The sequence below is a fragment of the Eretmochelys imbricata genome, chromosome 9 (assembly GCF_965152235.1).
Source record: "Eretmochelys imbricata isolate rEreImb1 chromosome 9, rEreImb1.hap1, whole genome shotgun sequence".
Lineage (NCBI taxonomy): Eukaryota > Metazoa > Chordata > Testudines > Cheloniidae > Eretmochelys > Eretmochelys imbricata.
The window spans coordinates 6,094,558-6,119,663 of NC_135580.1; the positions used below are offsets into that span (position 1 = coordinate 6,094,558).

Sequence of the window (25,106 nt, forward strand, 5' to 3'; positions counted from 1 at the left end):
TTTGCCATGGCACTAAGCAGGCTGAGTTCTCTGCATACCAAACAGTGGATCCTAGTTTAACACTGTTTAAATATTGGACAGTGATTGGGTGTTAACACCTTTAGTCCATATATTCCAACTAATTTAGTACAGCAGGACCTAGGAGGAGAGCTAACAAACCTACTTTCATATGGTCCATAAACCTGAACTGGAACCAAGGACTTCTTGGTCAGATTAACTTTCCCTCCTCAGGAGAGATCCAGGATGGGAATAACAGTGCAGATCATATCTCTTTAGTTCAGTGTCTAGCTTTAGTCAGGACCTCACTTCCAATTGCTAACAAGTTGGGAAAAGACCAGTGTTGTCTACAACTTCCTGGCCTCAGAAGCACCCTTGATATGGTTGCTTGGGTCCTACCACTGAAAAGATTTAGTTTGAGCTACATGGAAGTCACTTGCAATGTACCACTAAATCGGTACCTGTTTTAAACTCTGTTTGTTAGGAGCTAGTTCTGTCTCTTTAAAAACAATGAGTAGGAAGAGAAAACTGCATTGGCAATTAGAGCTTACCTTTGTTAATGAATAGAGAAATGTAAACACAGTTGTTTGGATATGGTGGATTATGTTCACATTTCCTATGAACATAGTGACAACGGAACATCTAAACAAAATGAGTTGTGGAATTACAGCTGAGCATAAAAAAAGAACTGGAGCTTTACAGACACTTTCATTTTGAAAAGTGGTTGTTTTTTTTATTCAGATAAACCAGGTATCTGTTGCCAAGCAAAAATAATCAGTGATGCTCATCCAATTTAAGTATGGATTCTTTTGCCTTTTATGTCTAGGATGTACCTACATTAACCATAGAGCTTCCAACTGGAGGGGTTATTGTCCCAGAACAGGTCAGGGTTTGGACACTACTATTTGAAAAGCTGCATAGGAGCTAGGTATTATTGTTCATACTCCAGATAAGGATTATTCTTTTAGCTTCATGGGAGCCAACTCGAATGGCACAAGAAACTATTTTGCATACTCAGGCACAATTTAAACACCTTTGCGTGGTAGGGGGCTTTGTCATCAGTCGGTATAAATAATGCCCTGCCCCTTTAAGGCCCAAACTTCAATAGAGAAGGGCTTTCATCAGTCAAAATCCAAAGCAAAACAGTAAAGCATGGCTCTCTCCTGCCGGGGCTGGGCAGCAAAGAAGAAGACCTTACCGCTGGTTCTCTTCTCAGCAACAGGGCTCTTTCTAGAGATCTTTCCTTCCTGACTCACTGCTGGAATAAGATCCCAGCTTCCCACAGCACCTCCCTCAGTGCTATGGAGTGGGGGAGTGGAGGGAAAGAATACATTTCCCCCAGCTTCATCCCTAAATAGAGTCAATCTCCTTCCTGCCCCATTATCTGCTTCAGCGAAAGGAAAACTATAATAAATTAGGTATTGGGTATGGAGTTCCTGGAATCTAGCAATAAGAAGTGAAATCCAGGGGGCCCCAGCTATGTGGCTGTTCCCTATGATTGTTCCCTGTTGTTTTAAAAGTCTGTAGTATTAGATACAGAATGTACTGTATCTACACCAGATTAGATAAAGGGTGATTGACAAGACTTGAAATAAATGAAAACAAATCCTTACACAAACTCTAAATAAAGGCCATTCCTGTCTATTAGATTGTATCTCATTGTATAGCTTTAAGAAAAGGAGTACTTGTGGCACCTTAGCGACTAACCAATTTGTTTGAGCATAAGCTTTCGTGAGCTACAGCTCACTTCATCAGATGCATACTGTGGAAAGTATAGAAGATCTTTTTGTACACACAAAGCATGAAAAAATGGGTGTTTACCACTATTGTAGTGGAAAACACCCATTTTTTCATGGTCTGTGTGTATAAAAACATCTTCTGTATTTTCCACAGTATGCATCCGATGAAGTGAGCTGTAGCTCACGAAAGCTCATGCTCAAACAAATTGGTTAGTCTCTAAGGTGCCACAAGTACTCCTTTTCTTTTTGCGAATACAGATTAACACGGCTGTTACTCTGAAACCTGTATAGCTTTAGTACAGGGCCCATTCTTTTCAGAAGTGGGTTACCTTGCTGTCAATGAAGTAGGTCAACATATGGTTTTATGACAGCAGAATGTGATCCCTAGTTAAGATTCTCCCCTCTTTATCAGTGTTTGTCAATTATTAAGTTACTTTCACGAGTCACTTGCCTATGACTCACCTGGGCTAAGCCAGCTCTTTCTGGTCTAACTCAGGGGGCAAGCCCCTGTGGAAGAAAGTATGCGTGGAGCAGGGTTGTGATGGTGCAAAGTACTCATGTGATGTTGCACCCCATAATGCTTTATAGAAATATGCTTATGAGTGTAAATATGACATAACTGGAATATGTTTTATGCTAGATATGCCATGTAACATATCTCTGCAAAGGTTATGTTTTTCTGCATGTATTCATCCTATTCGTATGCATGTATGATTTTTATATCTGAAGTTATGAGCATTGGCTCTATGCTTGTATTTAAAGTGTTTGCTGTAGAAAACACCTAAGGCAGATGTGGTCAACATAGAGTGAAGGGGTTATTCAAGTAATTGGGAGTACTTGGTTAGCAATGGACTTTGATAGGCACCAATCCTCATCTGAGCTTTCCTGGGAACGTCCTGCAGAAAACTGAGTCAAGCATGGACCTGTGACTTGCCCAGGTGACTCCAAAACTCCATTTTGTAGCTGGATTCTACACAGGGGGAGAGAGGGGTTTCCACCCACAAGAGAGAAACTATATAAGCTCCTGGGAAAACCCTCCATTTTGTCTTCAGCTGGCTCAAGAGGTAGCCTCTCCACTCCCAAAGGATACGTGAAAGAAACTGGAACAAAGGACAGTAACTACAGGGGCATGAGTGATTGCTGGACCCAGACTAGAAGGAGACTAATCTGTAAAAGAAGCTTATTGGAACATCTCTGAGGATGAGATTTCATCTGTAATCACTGTCTTACTGTGTTAGGCTTAGACTTGCGTGTTTTATTTTATTTTGCTTGGTAATTTACTTGTTCTGTCTGTTATTACTTGGAACCACTTAAATCCTACTTTTTGCATTTAATAAAATCACTTTTTACTTATTAGCCCAGAGTATGTATTAATACCGGGGGGGGAGAGGGGTAAACAGCTGTGCAACTCTCTCTATCAGTGTTATAGAGGGTGAACAATTTATGAGTTTACCCTGTATAAGCTTTATACAGGGTAAAATGGGTTTGTTTGGGATTTGGACCCCATTGGGAGTTGGGTATCTGAGTGCTGGAGATAGGAACACTTCTTAAGCTGTTTTCAGTTAAGTCTGCAGTTTCTGGGGGACATGGTTCAGACTTGGGTCTGTGTTTGTAGCAGGCAAGTGTGTCTGGCTAAAATCAGGCAAGGGACTGAAGTCCCAAGCTGGCAGGGAAAACAGGCTTAGAGGTAGTCTAGGCACATCAGGTGGTAGTTTCCAAGGGGGTTTCTGTGATCCAGCCTGTCACAGCTCACAACCCTTGTTTTAGCAGGGGCCCTGCAGCCAGCATGCTTGCAAACTGAAATGGTGCTGGTCAGAGTGCACAAGCAGCCATAAATGTTACAGCCCTTCTGTAAATGTCATGGAACTCCATTGGAGGAAGGAAGGGGTGACGTCATTGCCACACCCCAAACTGGTGATTCCTGTGACCTGAGAGCTTTCATGCCTAATGTTTAAACCACTGATTCTTTCACATCTTGGGCAGGCCTTTGAGGTGGAACAGTACCTTATAAAGTTTGGGACTTTGCCAGCCTGATGTAAGGAATGTATGTATTTTTTTATTATTCTCAGAGTGCAAAGCACCATAAAGTCACATCACAGTGAACACAACCCAGGCGAGTCATTGGCCAGTGATCTTTCTCCATGTTTTGCTGTCTTCACACATCCCAGAGAAGGGTGACACCACATCCCATCCAGTTAGCCACATCATCAAACCACACTCGCTGTGGGCTTCCCTGGCACCAGTCATTGGTAGGGAGAGAATGTAACCTAGTCCCCTAACTGAATGGTTCTCAACCTCTTCCCTAGCATGACCTCCGTGTCTATACTGGGACATCCTTCGCCCCGCCTTCCCATTTAGCAACAGGGAATGGCAGGGTGGTTGGGACCTTCATCCCCAGCTTGAGCACCCCTGCCCTGACTCTTCCTCTTAGCTTGTCTGTGTCTGGCTGGACTATCACTGTGGAGTGAAAGTAAATGCTCCACCCTCCCATTATTTCCTGTCTCTGTAATGTTAAAGAGGACTGCACATAGCCACTGGTGGCTAAATAGATTCCAATTTCTTTGCAAATCAGATGTGGCTCATTAAACATACAGTGCTGGGTGTCACAGTAATGCCCATCAACTGGAAGCCCTGTAAATGATTAGCATTGCACCTTCTGCCGGGGGCTCTCTTAGGACTGTGAGTGGCCCTGTTTATCAAGGAAAAGCAGCATGAGAATCCCATCTGCCTTGATGCTGATCCATGCAGCTTCCCAGCCCAGCTGACACACATTTGTCCATTTTGCAAACTTCAGGGTATGTTCTCCCCTGGCTGTGTGTCACTTGATGTCCGTTCATGTGAATAGGACTTCTTTGTATGCTTAGTGATCAGAGTGAGCTCGCCTCTGCAACGGTCACGGCCAAGTTCCACTACAGTTATTTCACCACTCACAACTGGGGCTTTATATTTGGTAACACAAAACCTCCACTTAGATGTGGTACTTCCCCTCCCCCCCCCCCCCCCCCCGCACGCTTGGTGTTTGCACCTGGGTTAGTACTGAACATTTGCTAATGCTGCCGACCCTGTGAGTAAGAGTTTGCATTCTACAGGAGGGGGATTAATGTGTTGTGTGTTTATGGCACTGTTGGGAAGTGGCTTGTGAGGAGGCTGCATAGTTTGTCAGTGTTTGTGGACCGAAGCTGTGTGGGTAGCTGTGTGGGTGGTACGGTACAGTTAGAAGGTCTCCTGTAACTTGGCAAGTCATTGCTTTTAAGGCTTTTGGCTAGGAGGATGTCCCACTCACCTAACCTTAATTCCTTTCAAACAAAGGTTGTGGTATGAACTATATATGTGTACTATATATTATAGTACCAACTGGATGAACTAATGCACTTCGCCTTTCTTCTGTCAGGTATGTTTCGCTTTGCCCTCCAGTCCCATCACACCCACACGCAGGAGTCTTTCTCCTGCACCTTGTCAGGTTGTATCAGTCGCACTCCACCTTCAAATCCCTCAAAACTCCCTTTTGCTGTGAGGCCAGGAGGCCTACAAAAAGCTTTGACAGCAGTTAGGCTGCTGGTGTGTTGTGACCACCGCCTCTCTCCTTCTGTTGCCCCATTTGCCTGAATCCATCCTTTATACTTGATTGCAAGCTCCTTGGGGCAGGGACTATCTTTGCCTTCTGAGTTGGTACAGCGCCTAGCACAATGGGGTCCTGGTCCGTGACTGAAGCTTCTAGTAGCTTTACTATAATAATACTAACAAACCCTGGGGGTCGCTCAGTTAGTTATCAGGGCAGGATTCACAGCAGGAAGAGGGTTGATGTACTGTGTGCAGTTGGTTGTGCTGTTCATTTCTCATTCTCTCTTCCCCCTCCCAGTGTCTGAGGGGCTCAGGATTCCGGGGCAAGAGGACTTTTCTCTATTGTCAGCTGGCTTCTGATTCCCAAAGCAGAATTTTCCTTCCACTCTTTTTCACACTGTGCGCAACTAACCTATGGAACTCCTCGCCAGGGGATGCTGTGATTGCCAAAAGTACAACTGGGTTAAAAAAAGAATGAGAAATTCATTGAGGAGTGGACGGTTAGCCAAGAGGGTGACCGACCATGCTCAGGGTGACCCTCCTAAACCTCTGCCGGGAGGAGAACGGGGGGAGCGCGGGATTCCGATAACTACCCAGTTCTGCACACTCCCCCTGAAGCTCTGGTACTGGCCATTACTGGAGACAGCAGAGGGGCCTAGATGGACTATAACTCTGACCCCTCTGCGGCACCTCTTAGTCTCTGGATTTTCCTTCTATCCTGGTGTGGCTGTTGCTGCAATTGGAAGACTACAACCAGGGCAGGCCTGACCCCCCGGCAGCACGCCTTGGTTCCAGCTGATCCTAGAAGCCTGGGGCGGGGGGACCTTTGGCCCACACAAGCGGGTGGGTCAGGAGCGCTCTGGGCCCCTGGTTCCCCGCCCCTGCACCCCACGTGGAGTTAGGAGCAGGAGCCGAGGGGGAAGAAGCCCGGTCACAGCCTGAAGCGGCGAGGGGCGGCCTGTGCCGGGATCCCGGGGCGGGGCAGGGAAGGCGCTGAGCCCTGGCCCCGGGGCGGCGCTGCAGAGGGAGACGGGGAGCGCCCGGAGGGCCATGGCGGGGGAGTCCCCGGGCCGCGGGGAGCAGGCGCTGCGGGAGCTCCAGGCCCTGGTGGAGCTGGTCGGGGGGAAGCCCGAGGTGCTGCTGGTCGGGGAGGTGCTGGAAGCGGGGGAGACCCGGGCGCTGCTGGGGGCTTTTGCCCGGGAGCTCTTCGGGGAGCAGCCCGGGCCCGCGGCGGGCAGCGGGGGGCAGCCCCGGGGGAAGCCGGCTCCCCAGGTCCGGGTGTGCCTCGGCCCCGGCGGCGCGGCCGGCCGGGAGATCCGCTCCCCGCTCATCTTCCTGCTGTGCCGGGCCGGCTCCCTGCAGCCGCCGCGGGCCCGGGCCCGGCTGCGGGAGATCGCGCGGGACCTGCGGAGCCGGCTGCCCCGGGGCCCGCCGGCCGCCCTGGTGGGGGTGATCGTGCAGCCCGGCCCCGGCCAGGAGGCGGCGGCGGCGGCGGCGCAGCGGCTGCTGGAGGCGCTGCTCTGCGAGGTCTTCCAGGGAGGGCGGCGCGGGGCCGGGCCGCGGGACACGGTGCAAGCGGCCGCCTACAGCCCCGGCCGCCCGGGCGGGACGCTGGAGGTCCGCAGAGCCGCCTGCCGAGCCCTGCGAGCGGCCCTGCAGCACCGAGCAGGTACGGGGCGGGGTGCCCGGGGGCCGGGGCACGGGGGGAGCGGGGAGAGAGCAGGCCGGGGGCGTCGGTTTCTTTCTTGCCTCGGGTTGCCGTGTGCACCTCCTGGCGAGCTGAGCTGCTGTGTCAGCACCGGCTGGCATCCAGGAGCGCTGGCCCTGCCGGGCGCCACCAGCTCTCAGCCCAGAGTCTCTTACACATGACACAATGGGGCAGGCAGCTGTGGCTGGAAGGCGCTGGGTCTCGCTGGACACACAGCCGCACTTGGGTGGGGGGTAGTGGAATCAAAAGGCCCTGGGGTTTGCAAGGGGAAGGTGGCTCCCTGAGTTGGGATGGGCAAGCGCTCCAGAGCCAACCCCCCGCCTTCCTTCAGTGAACGCCCCGGGAATGGCCATGATCCCACACCAGTAGCACGGATTTCCTTGCTGGGGCATTGGTTCAGAACAAACCCTGCCACCTGCTTAGTTAGTCCCCGGTGCCCCTGTGGGTTTCCCAGCCCAGGACTGACCCATCCTGACGGCTCAGTTCATTAGGTCTGATGGGATCACGGCACAAGACGGGATGGCAGGTATACATGTATTATAATAATTCATAGCTGTAAGGAACACCACTGGTTACAGCTGATTGGTGCCATGGTCTTGAACCCATTTCTGTCTCAGCAGCACTATCTTGGGGCTTGGCACAAGTTGTACTGGGTTTACTATACCGGTATAATTAAAGAGGTACAAGTGTGGATGCAGGTCATGTCTACAATGGGAGCCTTACCAGTATAGGAAAAAGAAAAGGAGTACTTGTGGCACCTTAGAGACTAACCAATTTATTTGAGCATGAGCTTTCGTGAGCTACAGCTCACTTCATCAGATGCATACTGTTACCAGTATAGGTATACTGCTGTGTTATACCAGCAGGGTGCTTTTATTGTAGATGCTGCCTTTGGTGGGACACAACTGAGAGTATCAATTCAGGACAAATTGTTTAGAGCAGGGCAGTTACAGCCCAAAGCTGGGTGTCCTTTATTATTAAGGCACGTCAAACCCACCAAACAGAGAGGACTTTGGTTTTTACCCCACTGGCTAATCATAGAATCATAGAATATCAGGGTTGGAAGGGACCCCTGAAGGTCATCTAGTCCAACCCCCTGCTCGAAGCAGGACCAATTCCCAGTTAAATCATCCCAGCCAGGGCTTTGTCAAGCCTGACCTTAAAAACTTCCAAGGAAGGAGATTCCACCACCTCCCTAGGCAACGCATTCCAGTGTTTCACCACCCTCTTAGTGAAAAAGTTTTTCCTAATATCCAATCTAAACCTCCCCCACTGCAACTTGAGACCATTACTCCTCGTTCTGTCATCTGCTACCATTGAGAACAGTCTAGAGCCATCCTCTTTGGAACCCCCTTTCAGGTAGTTGAAAGCAGCTATCAAATCCCCCCTCATTCTTCTCTTCTGCAGGCTAAACAATCCCAGCTCCCTCAGCCTCTCCTCATAAGTCATGTGTTCTAGACCCCTAATAATTTTTGTTGCCCTTCGCTGGACTCTCTCCAATTTATCCACATCCTTCTTGTAGTGTGGGGCCCAAAACTGGACACAGTACTCCAGATGAGGCCTCACCAATGTCGAATAGAGGGGGACGATCACGTCCCTCGATCTGCTCGCTATGCCCCTACTTATACATCCCAAAATGCCATTGGCCTTCTTGGCAACAAGGGCACACTGCTGACTCATATCCAGCTTCTCGTCCACTGTCACCCCTAGGTCCTTTTCCGCAGAACTGCTGCCTAGCCATTCGGTCCCTAGTCTGTAGCAGTGCATTGGATTCTTCCATCCTAAGTGCAGGACCCTGCACTTATCCTTATTGAACCTCATCAGATTTCTTTTGGCCCAATCCTCCAATTTGTCTAGGTCCTTCTGTATCCTATTCCTCCCCTCCAGCGTATCTACCACTCCTCCCAGGAGTTAATCATAAGCCTCACAAGCAATTCCCTTAGACACTCCAGTTTCCCAGTCTTGCCACCAGCACCACTCCTTATGGGGATGACTCAGTATGAAAACTGATACCCCAATAAAAGAAAAAAAGTTCTCCTGATGCCAAACGACCAAGCCCCAGACCCAGATCAAATGAAAACTTAGATCTTACCCAAAATACACGCTAATAGCCAATTCTTATTAACTAAACTAAAATTTATTAAAAAAGAAAAGAGAGAGAGTTGGTTGAAAGATCAATATACATATAGACTTGAGTTCAGTTTCTTGAGGTCCAGATGCATAGCAGAGATGGTGAGTTTTAATTGCCAGAAGTTCTTTTAGAAATAGTCCATAGGTTATAGTCCAATGTCCATATTCAGGGTGACTCCAGTCAGTGACTGGGGATCGCAATTCTTATGGCTTAGGGTTTCCCCTTCTTGAAACCCAAAGCAGATCCGAGATGAAGAAGGATCATGTCCCAAGGTTTTTATATATTTCCAGCAACCTCTTGGCCTGAGAAAACAACAGGCTTAACTTTGTCTCCCAAACATCATGGCAATTAGCATAGGGTAATTTATCCATTAAACAGTTCAGATACAGGTTACCCCAACCTTCAAAGAGACATATAGACAATAACACTATTTCACTCAAGTGTTTTCCTAAATGTTAATATTCCTTTTTTGATCTTTGAATCAAAGCCATAGCAATAGACAAGACTTGTTTGCTTACCTCACAAGCCCTGAGCAAACACCTACCCTTCTATCTCTAACAATGCAGGCTTGCATTTCAAAGCTCTGTTTATTTACATCTCTTCCTAACAAGTCTTTAAAGTTCGGGCCATGGGTTATGTCAGTCTGTGAGTTAATTAGCTCTCTCTGGCCCTGTGTCTCACATAGCGTAACTGTGCTTTTCCTGGTACAGTGTATTCCAGCTGCTCACACTCTGGTTCTCCTGGAGCAGAACAAGCAGCTTGCTCAGAATCATGGTGTTGCCAGTATAACTGCATCTCCTCTCGGGGCTTTTGCCTGCACAGCTGCATCAGTCACAGACGATGTCTTATCACACCCTTGACCAATGTAGCTATGCTGGCCGAAGTCTGTAGTATACGTGTAGCCACATTTACATTAGTATAAAGATACCGGTATAGTTTATTCCTGTGAGGGGAATAAGCTTTACACCTATAACTACGTCCCCATTAGGGGCGATACTGGTATAAACACTTTGCTAGATTATCATACCCCTAACTGGTGTAGGTATACCAGTACCTCATCTGCATATTTATGTGCAAACAAATGGCAGTTCAACCCTGCCTCCGCACCCCTGCAGCTCACTTCCCTTTTTGAAAGTACTTGCCTCAGTCTGTCCTGTTTTCTCTCTTTCCCCCCTCACTTTCACGGCTTTCCCCACATGCTTGGATCCCATCCAAAGACTCCTCCCTGCTCCTCTTGCCCTAAGGGGTCCCTCCAGCCATAGGTGCTGGAACTAGGGGTGTTGTTGCACCCCCCAGCTTGAAGTGGTTTCCATCATATCCAGGGTTTACAGTTTGGTTCAATGGCTCTCAGCACCCCCGCTATACTAACTGTTCCAGCATCTCTGCCGGCAGCTGTCCTCAAATGCATTTTCCTCAGACCCTCTCTAGATCCATAGGCCCTCAGCCAGGATTCATAGGCTCCCCAGAGGCGGCAGTCCCTGTAGTCCCCTCTCAGAGGACACCCCTCTTCACCCTCCCCTTGCCCTTAGTGCTTTTATTTTTCCCTTTGGCCTAGTTGGCTCCTTCCCATGGAGAAACCTGTAGGGGCGGGACAGAAAAGCTCCCTTGCTGAGTTTCCAGACAAGGCCTTTCATCTTCCCTGGGTCAGGAGCCAGCTGCATGGCTGGTGCCATGGGGCAGGGGAGACATTTGCAGGGTTTGGGGTTGGGTTGTGTCTCCTCCCCACTTCAGTGCATACAGGAGGAGACACTGACTCAGTGACATCCCTGTTCCTGGGTGTTTCTTTCCCATGCCTCAGATCCCTGCTCCGTGATGTTATTTCTTGGCTTCTCCTCATGTTCCTGTTGTTTGCCCTCCTGGTCCTGGCTCCAGTTTCTTTTCTTCTGCTGGTGGAGCCACCAGGCCCCCTCCTCCCCCACGCTGGCTCTGTCATTAGCTGCAGACACAACAGCTCAGACCCAGCTCGCTGACATGGGACCTCTGTCCCCGCAAGCCTTGGGACAACTGGCCTGTCTGCTCCCCTTCTGCGCTCCACTGAACCATATTGGGCTGATGTCGTGTGTCTTCTGTCAAAAGGGGCCTGACCCTCATCCCTATGTTCCCCTTTGCCTGGGTCACTCCACATAACTGGTCTCACACAGTTGCAGGTGAAACCTCTGTTAGGTTTGTACCCAGACTGGGACGTTGGATCCCACAGGCCAGGAACCTGGGGTGTAACAGAGATCCAGCAGTGAGATTTGGAGCCGGATCTGAAATTCGCGACTTGGGCCTGTCTGTGTCCAGATGACAGGTTTCAGAGTAGCAGCCGTGTTAGTCTGTATTCGCAAAAAGAAAAGGAGGACTTGTGGCACCTTAGAGACTAACCAATTTATTTGAGCATAAGCTTTCGTGAGCTACAGTAGCTGACGAAAGCTTATGGTCAAATAAATTGGTTAGTCTCTAAGGTGCCACAAGTCCTCCTTTTCTATCCAGATGGAATCAGAAGCAATCAGATTACTCTTCCCTTCCCCTGAACTTCAGGTCTGAATGAATCCAGCCACGATCTTCGTGGTTTAGGTGCTATCTCTCTAATGAGCTGACCTGGAACCCTGAATCTGCACTTTGGGGAAGCTTGGATCTGGTCCCGGCCTAGTCCCGTCACCCCTTTCAAGCCTGTACTGCCCTCTTCTGGTGCTCCGAGGCTAGTGGTGGTTGCAACCTTTGTGCCTGTGACTTTGTACTGAGGCCGGAACACACAGCTTTTCCATCTCTCACTTCCATGTGCCTGACACTGCTGTCCTTCGCCCATCTCTCTCCCATCAAGGGAATACTGCTGGGGTCTCGGCATTTGCTTCACACCCTCTTCTTTAAGTCACTCTTCCAAGTGCCCCAGAACCCTCTGGATCCTTTTGGTTCCAACATCCCACTAGAACAGCAGCAGAGATGGAAAAACATATCCCTCTGTGCGTTACCATGTTGCCTTAGCAGCTTTGCTTTGATGCTAGGGAAACTGGTGCTTGTGGATTCTCACAAATATTGATAGACCCCCCTCCTGCTCTTAATTCTGGCGGTGGTGGGAATAAGCTGGCAGGTAGCAAAGAAGAGAACAGCATCTCTAGGAGCCTTCAGTGGGTGCTTCAGAAGGCCTGTTTGCATAGGGTCCCATACACTCATGTTTCAGGTGTCAGGAGGATGCTTGTCACTGTAGCTGGCCTGGGGGGATGGTAGTTTTAAACTGGTGCATGTGATAACAACCCATACCCATGCTAGAAGCCCTAGTGAGCTTACTCATGTGCATGAGGAGAATTCACAGAAGTCAGGACTTCAGGGGTTGGCCCTAATTGCTTTCACCACCAATGCACTGGGGAATAGTATTTTTAAACTTGTGCGAGGGATGAACAGCAGTGATTTGAGCCTGTTGCAGTGTTATGAGGGCATGCCATGTCTATCTGGGAAAGTTACACTGTTATAAATAAGGTGTGACTTTAAACTGCTGGAGTTATCCTGGTATAACGCCCAGTATGGGCGGGAGGATGCTTATTCTGGACTAAGTGTGTTTTGTTCTTGGTTTGGTTCATGTCACTGGGGAAGGGGTGTAAGCTACACTGAAAAAAGCCACTCTTATACAAGAGTTTCAGAATAGCAGCCGTGTTAGTCTGTATTCTCAAAAAGAAGAGGAGGACTTGTGGCACCTTAGAGACTAACCAATTTATTTGAGCATAAGCTTTCGTGACCTACAGCTCACTTCATCGGATGCATCTAGTACTAGTAAGGTGCCACAAGTCCTCCTTTTCTTATGCAAGAGTGTAACTATACTGGTATTACTAGTACAACTTTTCTGTGTCGACAAGCCTTTGCCTTTCCCCTTGCATCTCAGTTTTGCTCTGCAGCTCTCTGCTATTCAAGCCATGCCACCACCCAGCTCCTCACAGTGCTGCCCTGAACTTCAGCACCTCTTTGCTATTCTGGTCCCATACCTCTCTTGAACTTAGGGTCTGTAGTGCAGATGTAACTTATGTCAGCACGGCCCCCTAGTGTAGATGCAGTATATGCTGATGGAAGGAGTTTTCTCGATCACTCGATAATTGCCCTGTTCTGTTCATTCCCTCTGAAGCATCTGGCATTGGCCACTGTTGGATGACAAGATACTGGGATATGTGGACCATTGGTCAGACCCAGTATGGCTGTTCTTATGTTCCTGCTGATGTAGGAACATCCCCTTATCCCCCAAAAAATTAGCTATGCTGACAGAAGCACTCTGCACTGGTGGTTTTGTTGGCATAGCTGTGTTGGTCACACCCCTGACCAATGCAGCAACATTGGTAACCGTTTCAAGTGCGGACCCAGCCAGATGTGGATGGAGACAATGGATATCCACTTACACTTACGGCCTTAACTAGATCGGGCACCCAAGCGCTAAGAGGGGAAATGCTAGTGTGCTAACCTGAGCATGACATTCATCCATGTTCACTAGGGACTAAAAGGGGGGAACAGTCATGTAAAAATTATTTTATTGGGGGATTTGTTTTGTTGGTCAAGAGGAAATATCGATCACTTTGTGCAGCTTAATGTTGCGTAAGATTGATTGCCTTAGTCAGGAGAGTCACTGCTAAAGCCGCTGATAACTTACGTTTCTAGGAGATAAGGTTTGATTGGTGGATGAGATATTGCATATCCTAGGATTTGGGGATACTCGATAGTTGAAATAAGCAGCTTGTCACGTGAGGCCGTGTGAGAGTAAAACTACCCTTGTCTAATATCCTAGTATTTTACAAAAGCAACGAGGAGTCCTTGTGGCACCTTAGAGACTAACAAATTTATTTGGGCATAAGATTTGTGGGCTATAACTCACTTCATCAGATGCATGGAGTGGAAAATACAGTAGGCAGGTATAAATATACAGCACACGAAAAGATGGGAGTTGCCTTACCAGGTGGGGGGTCAGTGCTAACGAGGCCAATTCAGTGAGGGTGGATGTGGCCCATTTCCAACAGTTGACAAGAAGGGGCTCTGATACCCAGAAGACACCTACTACGGGACAGACCCAACAAAGAAAGTAACAGAATGGCACTAGCCACCACCTACAGCTCCCAACTAAAACCTCTCCAGTGCATCATCAAGGAGCTACAACCTATCCTGAAGGACGATCCCTCACTCTCACAGACCTTGGGAGACAGGCCAGTCCTCGCTTACAGACAACCCCCCAACAGTCTTGACTCCTGTGAATTAGCCCACGAAAGCTTATGCTCAAGTAAATTTGTTAGTCTCTAAGATCCCACAAGGACTCCTCGTTGTTTTTGCTGCTACAGACTAATGCGGCTACCCCTAGTATTTTACAGTAAAGGCTCAAGACCTAATAGTAACTCACCTTCCTCTGCAATGTTCTTTTCCTTATGCAGATTCTACGGCATTGTTAAGTACAATGCAAATCTCTCTATTTCCAGCAGGACTCCCTGGGAGAGGAGAACTAGTCAATCAATAGGGAGCAATAATATAAGTGTCTGGGGCCGAGGCCCAGATGCAGGATGTGAGGTTTTTGCCTGCCTTGTCTCTTCATTTTTGTTTTAGTTCTCAAAGCTGCTGTGTGTGTTCACGAGCAAATCCATGCCAGCTTCCTTGCTGTGCCTCCTGAGGCTGCCGACAGTCCTCTCATTGAAGCAAACACAAAACCCATCCAAACCCAACTGTTAGTGAAAATCATTAAGGAAATTCTTGGCAGCAAGAAAGTGTGGACAAATAGTTAGTCCTTATTCTGAATGTGTCCAGACTAGGTAAGAATTTTCACCAGGGGAGAAATGGATTTCTGGGTACCGTTTAATGATTTCACATGGTGAATTCTATATAGAGGCCCAAATTTCCAACACACCAAGGTTGAGTAGCATGGGGGTACCACTGTCTGCCAGCAGGGAACAGCCATACTGTACGTGACCCAGAATAAGCCAGGTCCCCCTATTGCCAGCACGGCGTTGAGAAAGCCCTGTCTCTTGCTGATAACATTCTGAACTCCCCGTGCTCTTTTATTTCCAAGGTGGGGAGGAGAGAGAGAAGCGGAGATTCCCCTCCCTCCTGCAGTGCATCCCCTGGGGCAGGAGGAGCCAGAGAAGAGGCCGTTCGGCTAAAGCTGCCAACAACCTTCATGAGGGTATGTTCAGCGCCCTGGAGGTGCTTGTGTTCTCCACACGTCCCGCAGTGGGCTCCTAGCAGGACAGATGTATCTTATGATGTGTGGCAACCGTGTTTTTTTTCCCCGGCAGCATTCCCAGATCTTTCCAGTGTAAGGAATGGTCGATCGGGAGAAGATTTGGAACCTGAATCTCCCCTATGATGATGCCGAGTGCTCCCACTAAGCCACAAGGTCTGGCCTATGGTCCTTTTCTAGTGAAACCCCAGCAGGCTCAGATTCCCAAGCCTAATGTTGGCTGGCTTCCTTAGGGAGAACATCGTCTCCGTATATACCGGCTGATGCATCAGTACTAAATGCCCCTGGAATCTATCTTCTGGCTCTGGTGGCAGCACATATCACACCATAGGCTCAGCCACCCCCACAACATCCAAATGCTGAGAGACCATCCCGGAAGCACGCTGGCTGGGATGTTTCTCTTAGTGTTGTCTTGCCCCGGTATTTTATGAGCACAGCGCTGGGTCCCTCTATCTACCTGTGCTCACTGCAGTGGTTGCAGTGGCCTGCACGCAGTGTTGGTCGTAATGTGGCAGTGGATTTGCTGGAACATGTCTGAACTACGAATCGCTAACTGGGCCGCAGCAATTAGCGTCTTCAAAGTGCTGTCTGGCAGCTACCTGCACCATGCCAAGGCAGGCAGCCCCTGCTATATGTGCATCTGTACCCTCCCGGTCTTCTAAACTCACATCCCCCCTGTTCTGACCACCCGCTTTCTTCAGTCTCTCACCCTCTCACCACCATGAATGTTCCAGTTCTCTCTCGCCCTGCTGGGTCCGACTCATTACCTCTCCCATCCCTTGTCTTTATTGCAGTAGCAGAGGACCCTGGGTTGGTAGGTGCTTTGCCAGGATCTTTTAGGTGTTTTATCTGGTCCAACAAAAACGCAGTGGCCCAGTTCTCTCTTTATTTACACATGTAGTGTCACTGAAGTCAGTGGACTTCTATGGGTGTCACTGAAACTTTGGGTTTGGCTACACTTGCAAGTTAGAGCGCATTAAAGCAGCCCCAGGCGCCCTAACTCATGACCTGTCCACACTGGCAAGGCAGGTAGAGTGCCTGGACTCTGCAGACTGGAGCGCTCCTGGTAATCCACCTCCACAAGAAGCACAACGCTTGCTGCGCCTTGGGTGAAACGCCCCAATTTCAGTGTGAACAAGGTGTTGCATTACTGCGCTTTGATCAGCCTCCGGAAACGTCCCATAATCCCCTTAAGCCAAGTGGCCACTCTTGTCATTGTTTTGGAATTGGCTGTAGGAATGAGGATATGTCCTTTCAAAGCTCCGTTTCTGACAGCCGGCATGCTTATCTGCTCTGGGACAAAGCAAGCCATTAATGTGGAATGCTGCTGTTGAGAGTGTGTGAGAGAGAGGTGGAGGGGAGGGGGGTCTGCTGCTGTCTGAACTTACAAGACAACATGCTGACATGCTCTCTCCCCCCACATACACACAACACACTCCCTGTCATACTCCACCCAACCCACCCCTTTGAAAAGCATGTTGCAGCCACTTGCATGCTGGGATAGCTACCACAATGCACTGCTCTTTGTGGCACTGCAAGAGCTGCTAATGCGGCCATGCCAGTGTGCTTGAATCTGACAGTGTGAACACACCGCAGCACTTTCCCTACTGCGCTTTCCGAGGGCTGGTTTCACTCCCAGCACTCTACATCTGCAAGTGTAGCCATGTCCTTGGTCTACACTTAAGTTTTGCTGGCAAAGTGATGTCATTTAAGAGAGTGAAAAAATTCACACCTCTAACCGACATAACTGTGCTGGCAAAAGCCCCAGTGAAGATGCAGTTACACTGCCAAAGGGGTCCTTTCGCTGGTATAGATTATTTATTTCGTTCATCGAACTGGTGTAAGCTATACCGGCCAAAGAACCCTTTTGCTGGTATAAGCTGCATCTCCACTAGGAAGGTTTGCTGGTATAACTATGCCACTGTCTAGTGTAGACAAGGCCGGACACAGAACTTATCCCTGTTTCTAAATATTGACTTCGAGCCCTACTCCAGATCACTCTTGAGATCCTTTGGAAATGCAGGTTCAAATCCTCTTCCCACAATTCTTGCATTTCCCATCAACGATCCCCTTTCTGCAGGAGCACCGTTGGCCAGAGGCTACAGACTGCTTCAGGAGGAGTCCTGAATAATACCTTTATTCATAGTCAATGTATCTTTTTGCTAATTTCCAAACTGATCCATGACCGATGGTGAGGAGGACACCCCACGTGGAGAACCCTCTTGTTATAATAATTGGTTAGGTGACAATGGTGCAACGGGGGGCTTCAGATTAAATGGGCAAAGCACTGAAATGCCTAGTTTGTAAAAGTTAATATTTGGTACAGAAAGGGCATTTTTTTCATTGAAAATTGTGGTGGCAAGAAAATCCAGTCCAATAAACCTTCAAGCCCTGATCCTGCAATCGGTTTCAGGCAGACGGATGGAAGTTGATGAGGCATCACATGGGAATGGGGGTTGTCTGTGTGGATCAGATTCCAGGAGTGGGACCCAGAGCTCCTTACCCACAAGCGGGTGAAGTGAGTCACTTTCTGGTGTTAGTTTAAAATCCTGTACGCTGCCAGAATGCCCAAAATTGGAGCCGATTATGACAAGTCTCCAATTTATGGTTAATTTATTGCTTAAACCTTGATCCTTAATTAAAAATATGAGTCACGATTTGCATAAAATGAGAGTGCTGAAAACTGGGACTCCTGTGTGCATCTTCCTCAGTGACCTTGGTGTGTCTCCCTTTCCCTGCTCCTTGTAGGTGGCCTGCAGGACCCCGAGGAGGGAGTGGCTCTGACAGGCATGTCGCTTAACGGAAACTGTGAAGAAGCAGGCAGAGGCACAGGTGCTTAGAGCTCCTGGATCGTGTCAAGGAACCACTCTTGCTGATGTCCTCTTATAGCATGAGAACGCTGGGCTGAGTTCACCCAACTGATCTCCTGGAAAGGGGACATGGAAGCCATCACGCAGTTCTTGGGAAAAGCTGCTACCTTCTGTGTCCGAACCAGATACCCTTCCTGCTCCCACCCCGCCACTGCTGCAGCAAAACTCAGAGGAGGGTCATGTTCTACTATTCGGTAGAGTTAATTTGTGGATGCTAAAATGGACTGTGGGCCTTTAAGAAATCCCGTTGGATGCATTTCACTGGGGGGGTGTGACAGTGCAGGAATCCCAGGTATAAAATGTGCTCAGCTGCTAAAAGAGAGAGTCGCTCATTTGAACAACAAAATTCCCCTCCAAGAGGCCTTCAGGGTTTCTTTGCTAATGGAGCTAATCTTCTGCCTTGCCCTCATGCTTAATTGCTGTTCTAAAGCTCCAGATAATGGCCTCAATAGAACTTCCATTTTCTGTTTGCCTCCCTGTTAGGAAACAACAGGCAAGTGGGGTGGGGGAAGCGATAGAGCTGCAGGGAGGTCACGGTGGGATAGCTCATCTCCATGTACAGGCCTTGGGACATACTGGCGAGTTGAAGAGGATTGAATGCAATAATCTAATGTGAAGAAAGGCTACTGTCATGCCGTACAACTCACGTGCACAATGCAGAAGTCACCGATGATCACGTCGATAGGAGAATGATCTGAGAGAGCAGTTCATTCCATACGGCTAATCCTGGTGCTAAGTGAGTGATTTACAGGTTGCTCTGGGGGCAGAGCAACGGACAGTGCTTATAGCGTTTCCACGTTCTGATGGGGGTGACAGATGTCCAGCCACCCCACCCCCCAATTCCTTAAGAGTGGGGTCCCAACAACCACATGGCTTTCAGGCCCCGAAGACCACACCTTACATTCATCTCTCTTAAAGATGTGACTTAATATATTGTTTTTAGGAAATACAATCTATATATTTAATAGTTTTCAAAGGTATTTTTTTAACCTGTCTGGCAACCAGTTGTTTTAATTAGGCTTTTATTTACATGGAATATTAATAGGACACTGGGTATGTCCAGGTACAACATAAAATACGATTGAGTTTGTCTTGGTTTTCCTTGCTCTCTGTTACAAGTTTTCATCTGGATCAGGCTGTTGGCAGGACTGTGTCTCCTCAATTATGTCCCATCTCACTGTCCTCCAGGCTTGCTGGGAGGCTCTTTTATTTGGGTCAGTCCATCTACAATCGTTTTGTCTTCCTTTGTTCTTTGGTTGGCAGAGAAGCAGCTAATAAGTGAGCACTGTGTAATCCTAGCCAATCCATCTCCTGATCTGCTGAAAATTGATCTTGTTCCTCCTGAGAGAAATGTGCCTTAGGCAATCATTTTCTATTGTGTAGAGTAGGAGGTGGGCAGTCAGGGTTCTTTACCCAGCTCTGACCATGGACAAATAACTTAATTTCTCTGTGCTTCAATTTCCTCAACTGTAAAATGGGGATTTTTATATTTACCTACCTCACGCAGGAGCTGCAAGGCCTCATTAGTCTCTGACAAGTGCTGTGAGATCCTTGGAGGTGCCAGAGAAGGGCAATGGGAGAACAAGAGCGTACTATAGTCTACATATTCATGGATTTCCCTTCTGGGGTCTCCCAATGGTGCTGCAGTGATGTTTCTGCTGTATGAAAGCAGCTCGCTGCATCTGTGGTGATTCAGTGGCTGCTGAGCAGTGGAAAAGAGCATTAGGTGTCAGGGCGGGGCGGAGTGGGAGTGACAGAGTAGCTGGGTAAATGGGGAAACGTTTTCTCTGATCCTCGAGTGGTGTTTGGTGGAATTTTATGTTGTAATTCAGATCACTTCAGAACTTTGCTGCTGGGAGTCTTTGTGGCTCATGACTTAGGCCTTGTGTGTGTTGGTTGAGTATACCTAAGGTGAGAATTTAATCCCAGTATAACTCTCTCTGTGGACACTCTTATTCTGGTATGAGAGTGCCTTTTATTTAAATTTAACTTATATCACTTGGGAAGGGGTTTAAGCTAAACTGAAAAAAGCCATTCTTATTTTAGTATGTGTGTCCACGCCTGGAGTTATACCTGTGTAAAACTTTCCTGTGTAGACAAGGCTTTAGACAGAACCTAGAAGGTAGATAATACAGTAGAACCTCAGAGTTACGAACTGACTGGTCAACCGCACACCACATTTGGAACCGGAATTACACAATCAGGCAGCAGCAGAGACATAAAAACCCAAATACAGTACAGTACTGTGTTAAAAGTAAATTACTAAAAAAATAAAGGGGAAGTTTTAAAAAAAGATTTGATGAGGTAAAGAAACTTTTTCTGTGCTAGTTTCATTTAAATTAAGATGGTTAAAAGCAGCATTTTTCTTCTGTGTAGTAAAGTTTCAAAGCTGTATTAAATCAATATGCAGTTGTAAACTTTTGAAAGCACCATAAAGTTTTGTTCAGAGTTACAGATATTTCAGAGTTACGAACAACCTCCATTCCCAAGGTTGTAAAGTCACAGCATATATGAGTCTATATAGAGAGGACCAACACCACCCTGCTTCCAGATCACGGGGTATTCTGTACATTAAATTTGCTTTGAGGGAACATGGTTACAAGCAAATTGAAAATACAAATATAATAATGTGATTTAGTCAAGTCATTTCTTGTGGGTGGCTGCGTATGTGATGCTGGATTTCAGCACTGAGTGGGAAACAGTTGATCAGTTACTTGAAGTGAATCTTGGCTAATGCGCTATCTTCTAGCAGAGCTCCTCTGGGGAGCTGTGCAGGGAGATAGAGGGCCTATCTACGCTACAATATTAAGTCGACTTATGTTAAGTTGACGTCTAGCCACTGCAGTAATTAAAGCAGTGGTTCACATCCACACTTGCTCCTTCTGTCAGTGGGGCGCGTCCTCACCAGGAGTGCTTCCGCCGACTGAAGTGGGGCATTGTGAGACACTGACAGCTGGAGCCTGGTAGCCCTGGGGTTCACAGCTGTGCCCACTCCCCCTTGCCCCCGCTGATAGCCAGAGCTGTCAGCCATGCACGGGCTCACAGTCCAAAGGCAATGTAAGTAACAGTGTCTACCGGACACTGCGTCACCCTAACTACATCAACATATGCGCCACACCTCTCGTAGTTATGTCGGTGTAGACGGCCACTTACTTCGACAGAAGTAGCATTCTAGTGTGCACGCTGACATAATTAGGTCGATGTAAGCTGCCTTAGGTTGACCATAACTGTAATGTAAACCAGGTCTGAGTCTTACGTATTTATGTCTCTCTTTGTTCGTCTCTAAATTAAGAGCAGGTCACTTATTCAAACTCTTCATACTAATTTAAATGTTTACTCCCATAACAGTGCTGACAGTGTTATGCAAATCTTTGTAATCTGTTAAGGCCTGATGAATTAACCATTTAAAATATCCCCGTAGAGACCAACACAATGTATATGGACTTGGGGCCAAATTCTGCTCCAGATTTACACGTGTAGTGACTTTGATTCCATTGACTTCAATATTCTAGATTTATATGGAAGTAAACGGGCGCGGAGCTGGCCCCATGTATCTTCCACTGGACATTAGTCTTCAAGAAGGAAAGTGACTTGGATGTTTGTTTGTTTTTAAACAGGTTAACTGGCCTTTTATAGGTGAAGCAGATATTTTATGTATTATTTAATTGGGGGACTAATTTTGGGACATTGTTACCTTAGATACTTGATCTGAGAAATAAATAAACAGATTTAAATCCTATATTGTAGATTGCTTCTGAAGTTTTATTGATGTCTACCAGAATGTTCTCCCCAATACCACGGATATGTGGCTTACTTTGACTTTCAATTGATTTGATTTAAGCTAAGCTGGGGGAGATGGAAGTCAATATATAACCCTTTGAGCACTGAAGGGAATAGTGAAACCTGTCTTTGGTGGCAATCCACAGCGCACAGGTGGGCTTTAACTAGTGACCGAACAATTGGTACCTGGGGATGCTCACTGAGGAGAGGGACCACTGTGCTGCCTTTTCAGACATGACCATTATAATTCCAATGCCAGGGTTTGATTGTGTAGGATGTGAGCACCTTCAACTATATTGACTTAGTGGGTTCTGAGACACTCCGCATGTAACACTTTTCCTACTAGGTCAGAATCTGCAGAAATTGATGGTGCTAGAGAAGGGTCAGAACTTTTTGTTCCAGAACAAACTTTGTAAAACTTCAATTTTCTGTTTAGCCCGACTTTCCTCTCCTCGGAGTTTCCCGACCTGAATGTCAGATCTATCCAAACTGGAACCAAAGCATGAGTCTACAAGCCTAAACGCTGTGCTGATAACCAGGGCGCTACATGAAAAAACAGAGGGGGCATTTGGACCTTGCACTGTTGTGTTAGCAAACAGTGCCAGGCTGAGGTGGAGAGGGATTTGATAATGTTTTGTTAGAGGCAGATAGCTGGACTGGATGCTTTTTTGGGCAGGTTTCCCTTTTTTTCAGCTCGTGAACTTAGATGAGATGGGAGAAAACCCACCATGAGGGCTCTTCCTTGCTGTATCGCCTGGCCTTGCCCTGTGATTCCTGCAGGTGTGTGGTAAAAAAAAACCCACCTTCCTCCCCACCCCCAACTTCTGGTAGAAGCTGGGAGCACCTCTCACTGGGTAGGCTCTTCAGGGCGGCACCCATCTTTTTGTTTTGTCTGTACAGCACCTAGCCCAATGCAGCCTGGGCCATGACTGGACAGTTCTACTGCTAGGAGAGCTTATAGCAGCAAAGCTTGTTTCAGTGAAGAGCTGGGGGTAAACAAGCCCTTAGGAAGTTCCCCGATGGTCAGCCTAAGCTTTCCCATTCTTAACATCACATGCTCGCTCAGTGTTCCTTTTCTCCTCCATGTTTCATGGCTCCTGGTTGGGTGCCAACTTTCTACCCACACAAAACTGAACACCCTTGCCCCGTCCCTAGCCCCACCCCACCTGAGGTCCCACCCCCATCTATCCCCCCCTCCCTCTGTCGCTTGCTCTCCCCACCCTCGCTCACTCACTCGTTTTTTATCAGGTTGGCTCAGGGGGTTGGGGTGCGAGACAGAGTGAGGGCTCCAGCTGTGGGTGCGGGCTCCAGGGTGGAACCAGAAATGAGGCATTTGGGGTGAGGGAGGGGGCTCCGGGCTGAGGCAGTGGGTTGGGATGTGAGAGAGGGTGAGGGCTCCAGTTGGGGGTGCAGGCTCTGCGGTGGGGCCAGGGATGAGGGGTTTGGGGTGCAGAAGGGGGCTCTAGGCTGGGGGGTGGAGCCGAGTGGTTCAGAGTATGGGAGTGGGCTGCAGGCTGAGGCAGGGAGTTGGGTTCTGGGGGCGGGTATGGGCTCTGGGCTGGGGGTGCAGGTTCAGGGGCCAGAAATGTGGGGTTCAGGGTGTGGGAGGGGGCTCTGGGTTGGGGTGCAGGGGTGGTGAGGGCTCTGGCTGGAGGTGTGGGCTCTGGTGTGAGGCCAAGGATGAGGGATTTGGGGTGCAGGAGGGGGCTCTGGGCTAGGGCTGAGGGGTTTGGAGAGCAGGAGAGGGATCAGGTCTGGGGCAGGGGGTGAGGGCCTGGGAGGGAGTCAGGGGTGCAGGCTCTGGGCAGCGCTTACCTCAAGCAGCTCCCGGAAGCAGCGGCATGTCCTCCCTCCGGCTCCTACACGGAGGTGCTGCCAGGTGTCTCTGCGCACTGCCCTGTCCACAGGTGCCGCCCCTGCAGCTCCTATCGGCCACAGTTCCTGGCAAATGGGAGTTGCAGAGCTGGGGCTTGGGGTGGGGGCAATGTGCGGAGCCCCCTGACTGACCCTACACATAGAGCCGGAGAGGGGACATGCTGCTGCTTCCGACCGGAGCCGCCAGGGTCCCTTTTTGACCGGGCATTCCCATTAAAAACTGAACACTTGGCAACCCTAGCTCCTGGTCTACAGTGACACCCATGGGCTGGGTGCCAGGGACGTGCAGAGGTGACAGGACCTTGGAGGAATTGTGCCTCTAGCATGTTGTGTGCAGCAAGGGCATCATTTCAGATTTTTTTGGGCGAGGGGGAAGTTGTATCAGTCCAAAACCCCCCTATCTCAGGGTAGTCAATAGGTGAAGCGCACAGGCCAAAGCCCGATCCACAGATGCTTTTGAAAAAAGAAAAGGAGTACTTGTGACACCTTAGAGACTAACAAATTTATTTGTCTCTAAGGTGCCACAAGTCCTCCTTTTCTTTTTGCGAATACAGACTAACACGGCTGCTACTCTGAAAGATGCTTTTGAATGGACCCTGAAGTCTTTTGATGTACTTATCATTTTTTAAAATTATTATTTCTTTTGGAATCTGGACCTTGCCTATATTTTGACCAAGAAATTTAGTTCTTGACCAAAACTAACTGATTACTCTTCACCTGTGTGATTATAGTGCATCCTGCAAAGTCGGGGGTGGGCGGTTGTGGGGAGTGGAGCCAGACCCATGAAAAGTCTTGGGGGGCAACTGCCCCAAGGCAAACGACACCCCTACTGCAATGCAAAGGGGTCTAGGCACGTGTGGGGGGGGGGGAGGGGGGATGATCTGCCTGCCCCTGCCCTAGCTGCTGTGGGGGCCGGGCTGGGGCCGTGCATAGCCTTTTCCTGCAGCAGGGAACCGGCCCCTGTAGGGCGAAGAGGCTGATCGGTCCCCCGGCCCGGGGGCTGCCTGCCCCATGCTCCCCTGCAGCAGCCCACGCCGCGCAGGGAGGGAGGAGTCGTCCTGCTCCTGCCTGTCACTTTTACCGGGCTCATGCCCGGAGGCCGGGGGCCGACTCGGCCCATGCCCCTTCTCCCCGCGCTCCCGGGCTGAGCCCCGCATTTTCCTGACGGCGCCGCCGGTGCTTTGTGATCTGGCAGCTGCGAGGGCAGCCCCCTGGCCGGGGGCCTATGGGGTCCTTTGACGACACTTCCGGGCCGGAAGGAGGAGAC

The 25,106-nt window shown here is 48.8% G+C and overlaps 1 protein-coding gene across 1 annotated transcript; it reads left to right on the forward strand.

Moving 5' to 3' along the window:
- Positions 1–6,347: 6,347 nt before the first annotated feature.
- Positions 6,348–21,891, forward strand: C9H2orf72 (chromosome 9 C2orf72 homolog). The gene is made up of 3 exons (XM_077827004.1): positions 6,348–6,966; positions 15,144–15,257; positions 18,063–21,891. Exons 1-3 carry the CDS (start codon positions 6,348–6,350, stop codon positions 18,152–18,154), a joined length of 825 nt encoding a protein of 274 aa, XP_077683130.1. The 3' UTR covers positions 18,155–21,891.
- The last annotated feature ends 3,215 nt before the right edge of the window (positions 21,892–25,106 follow it).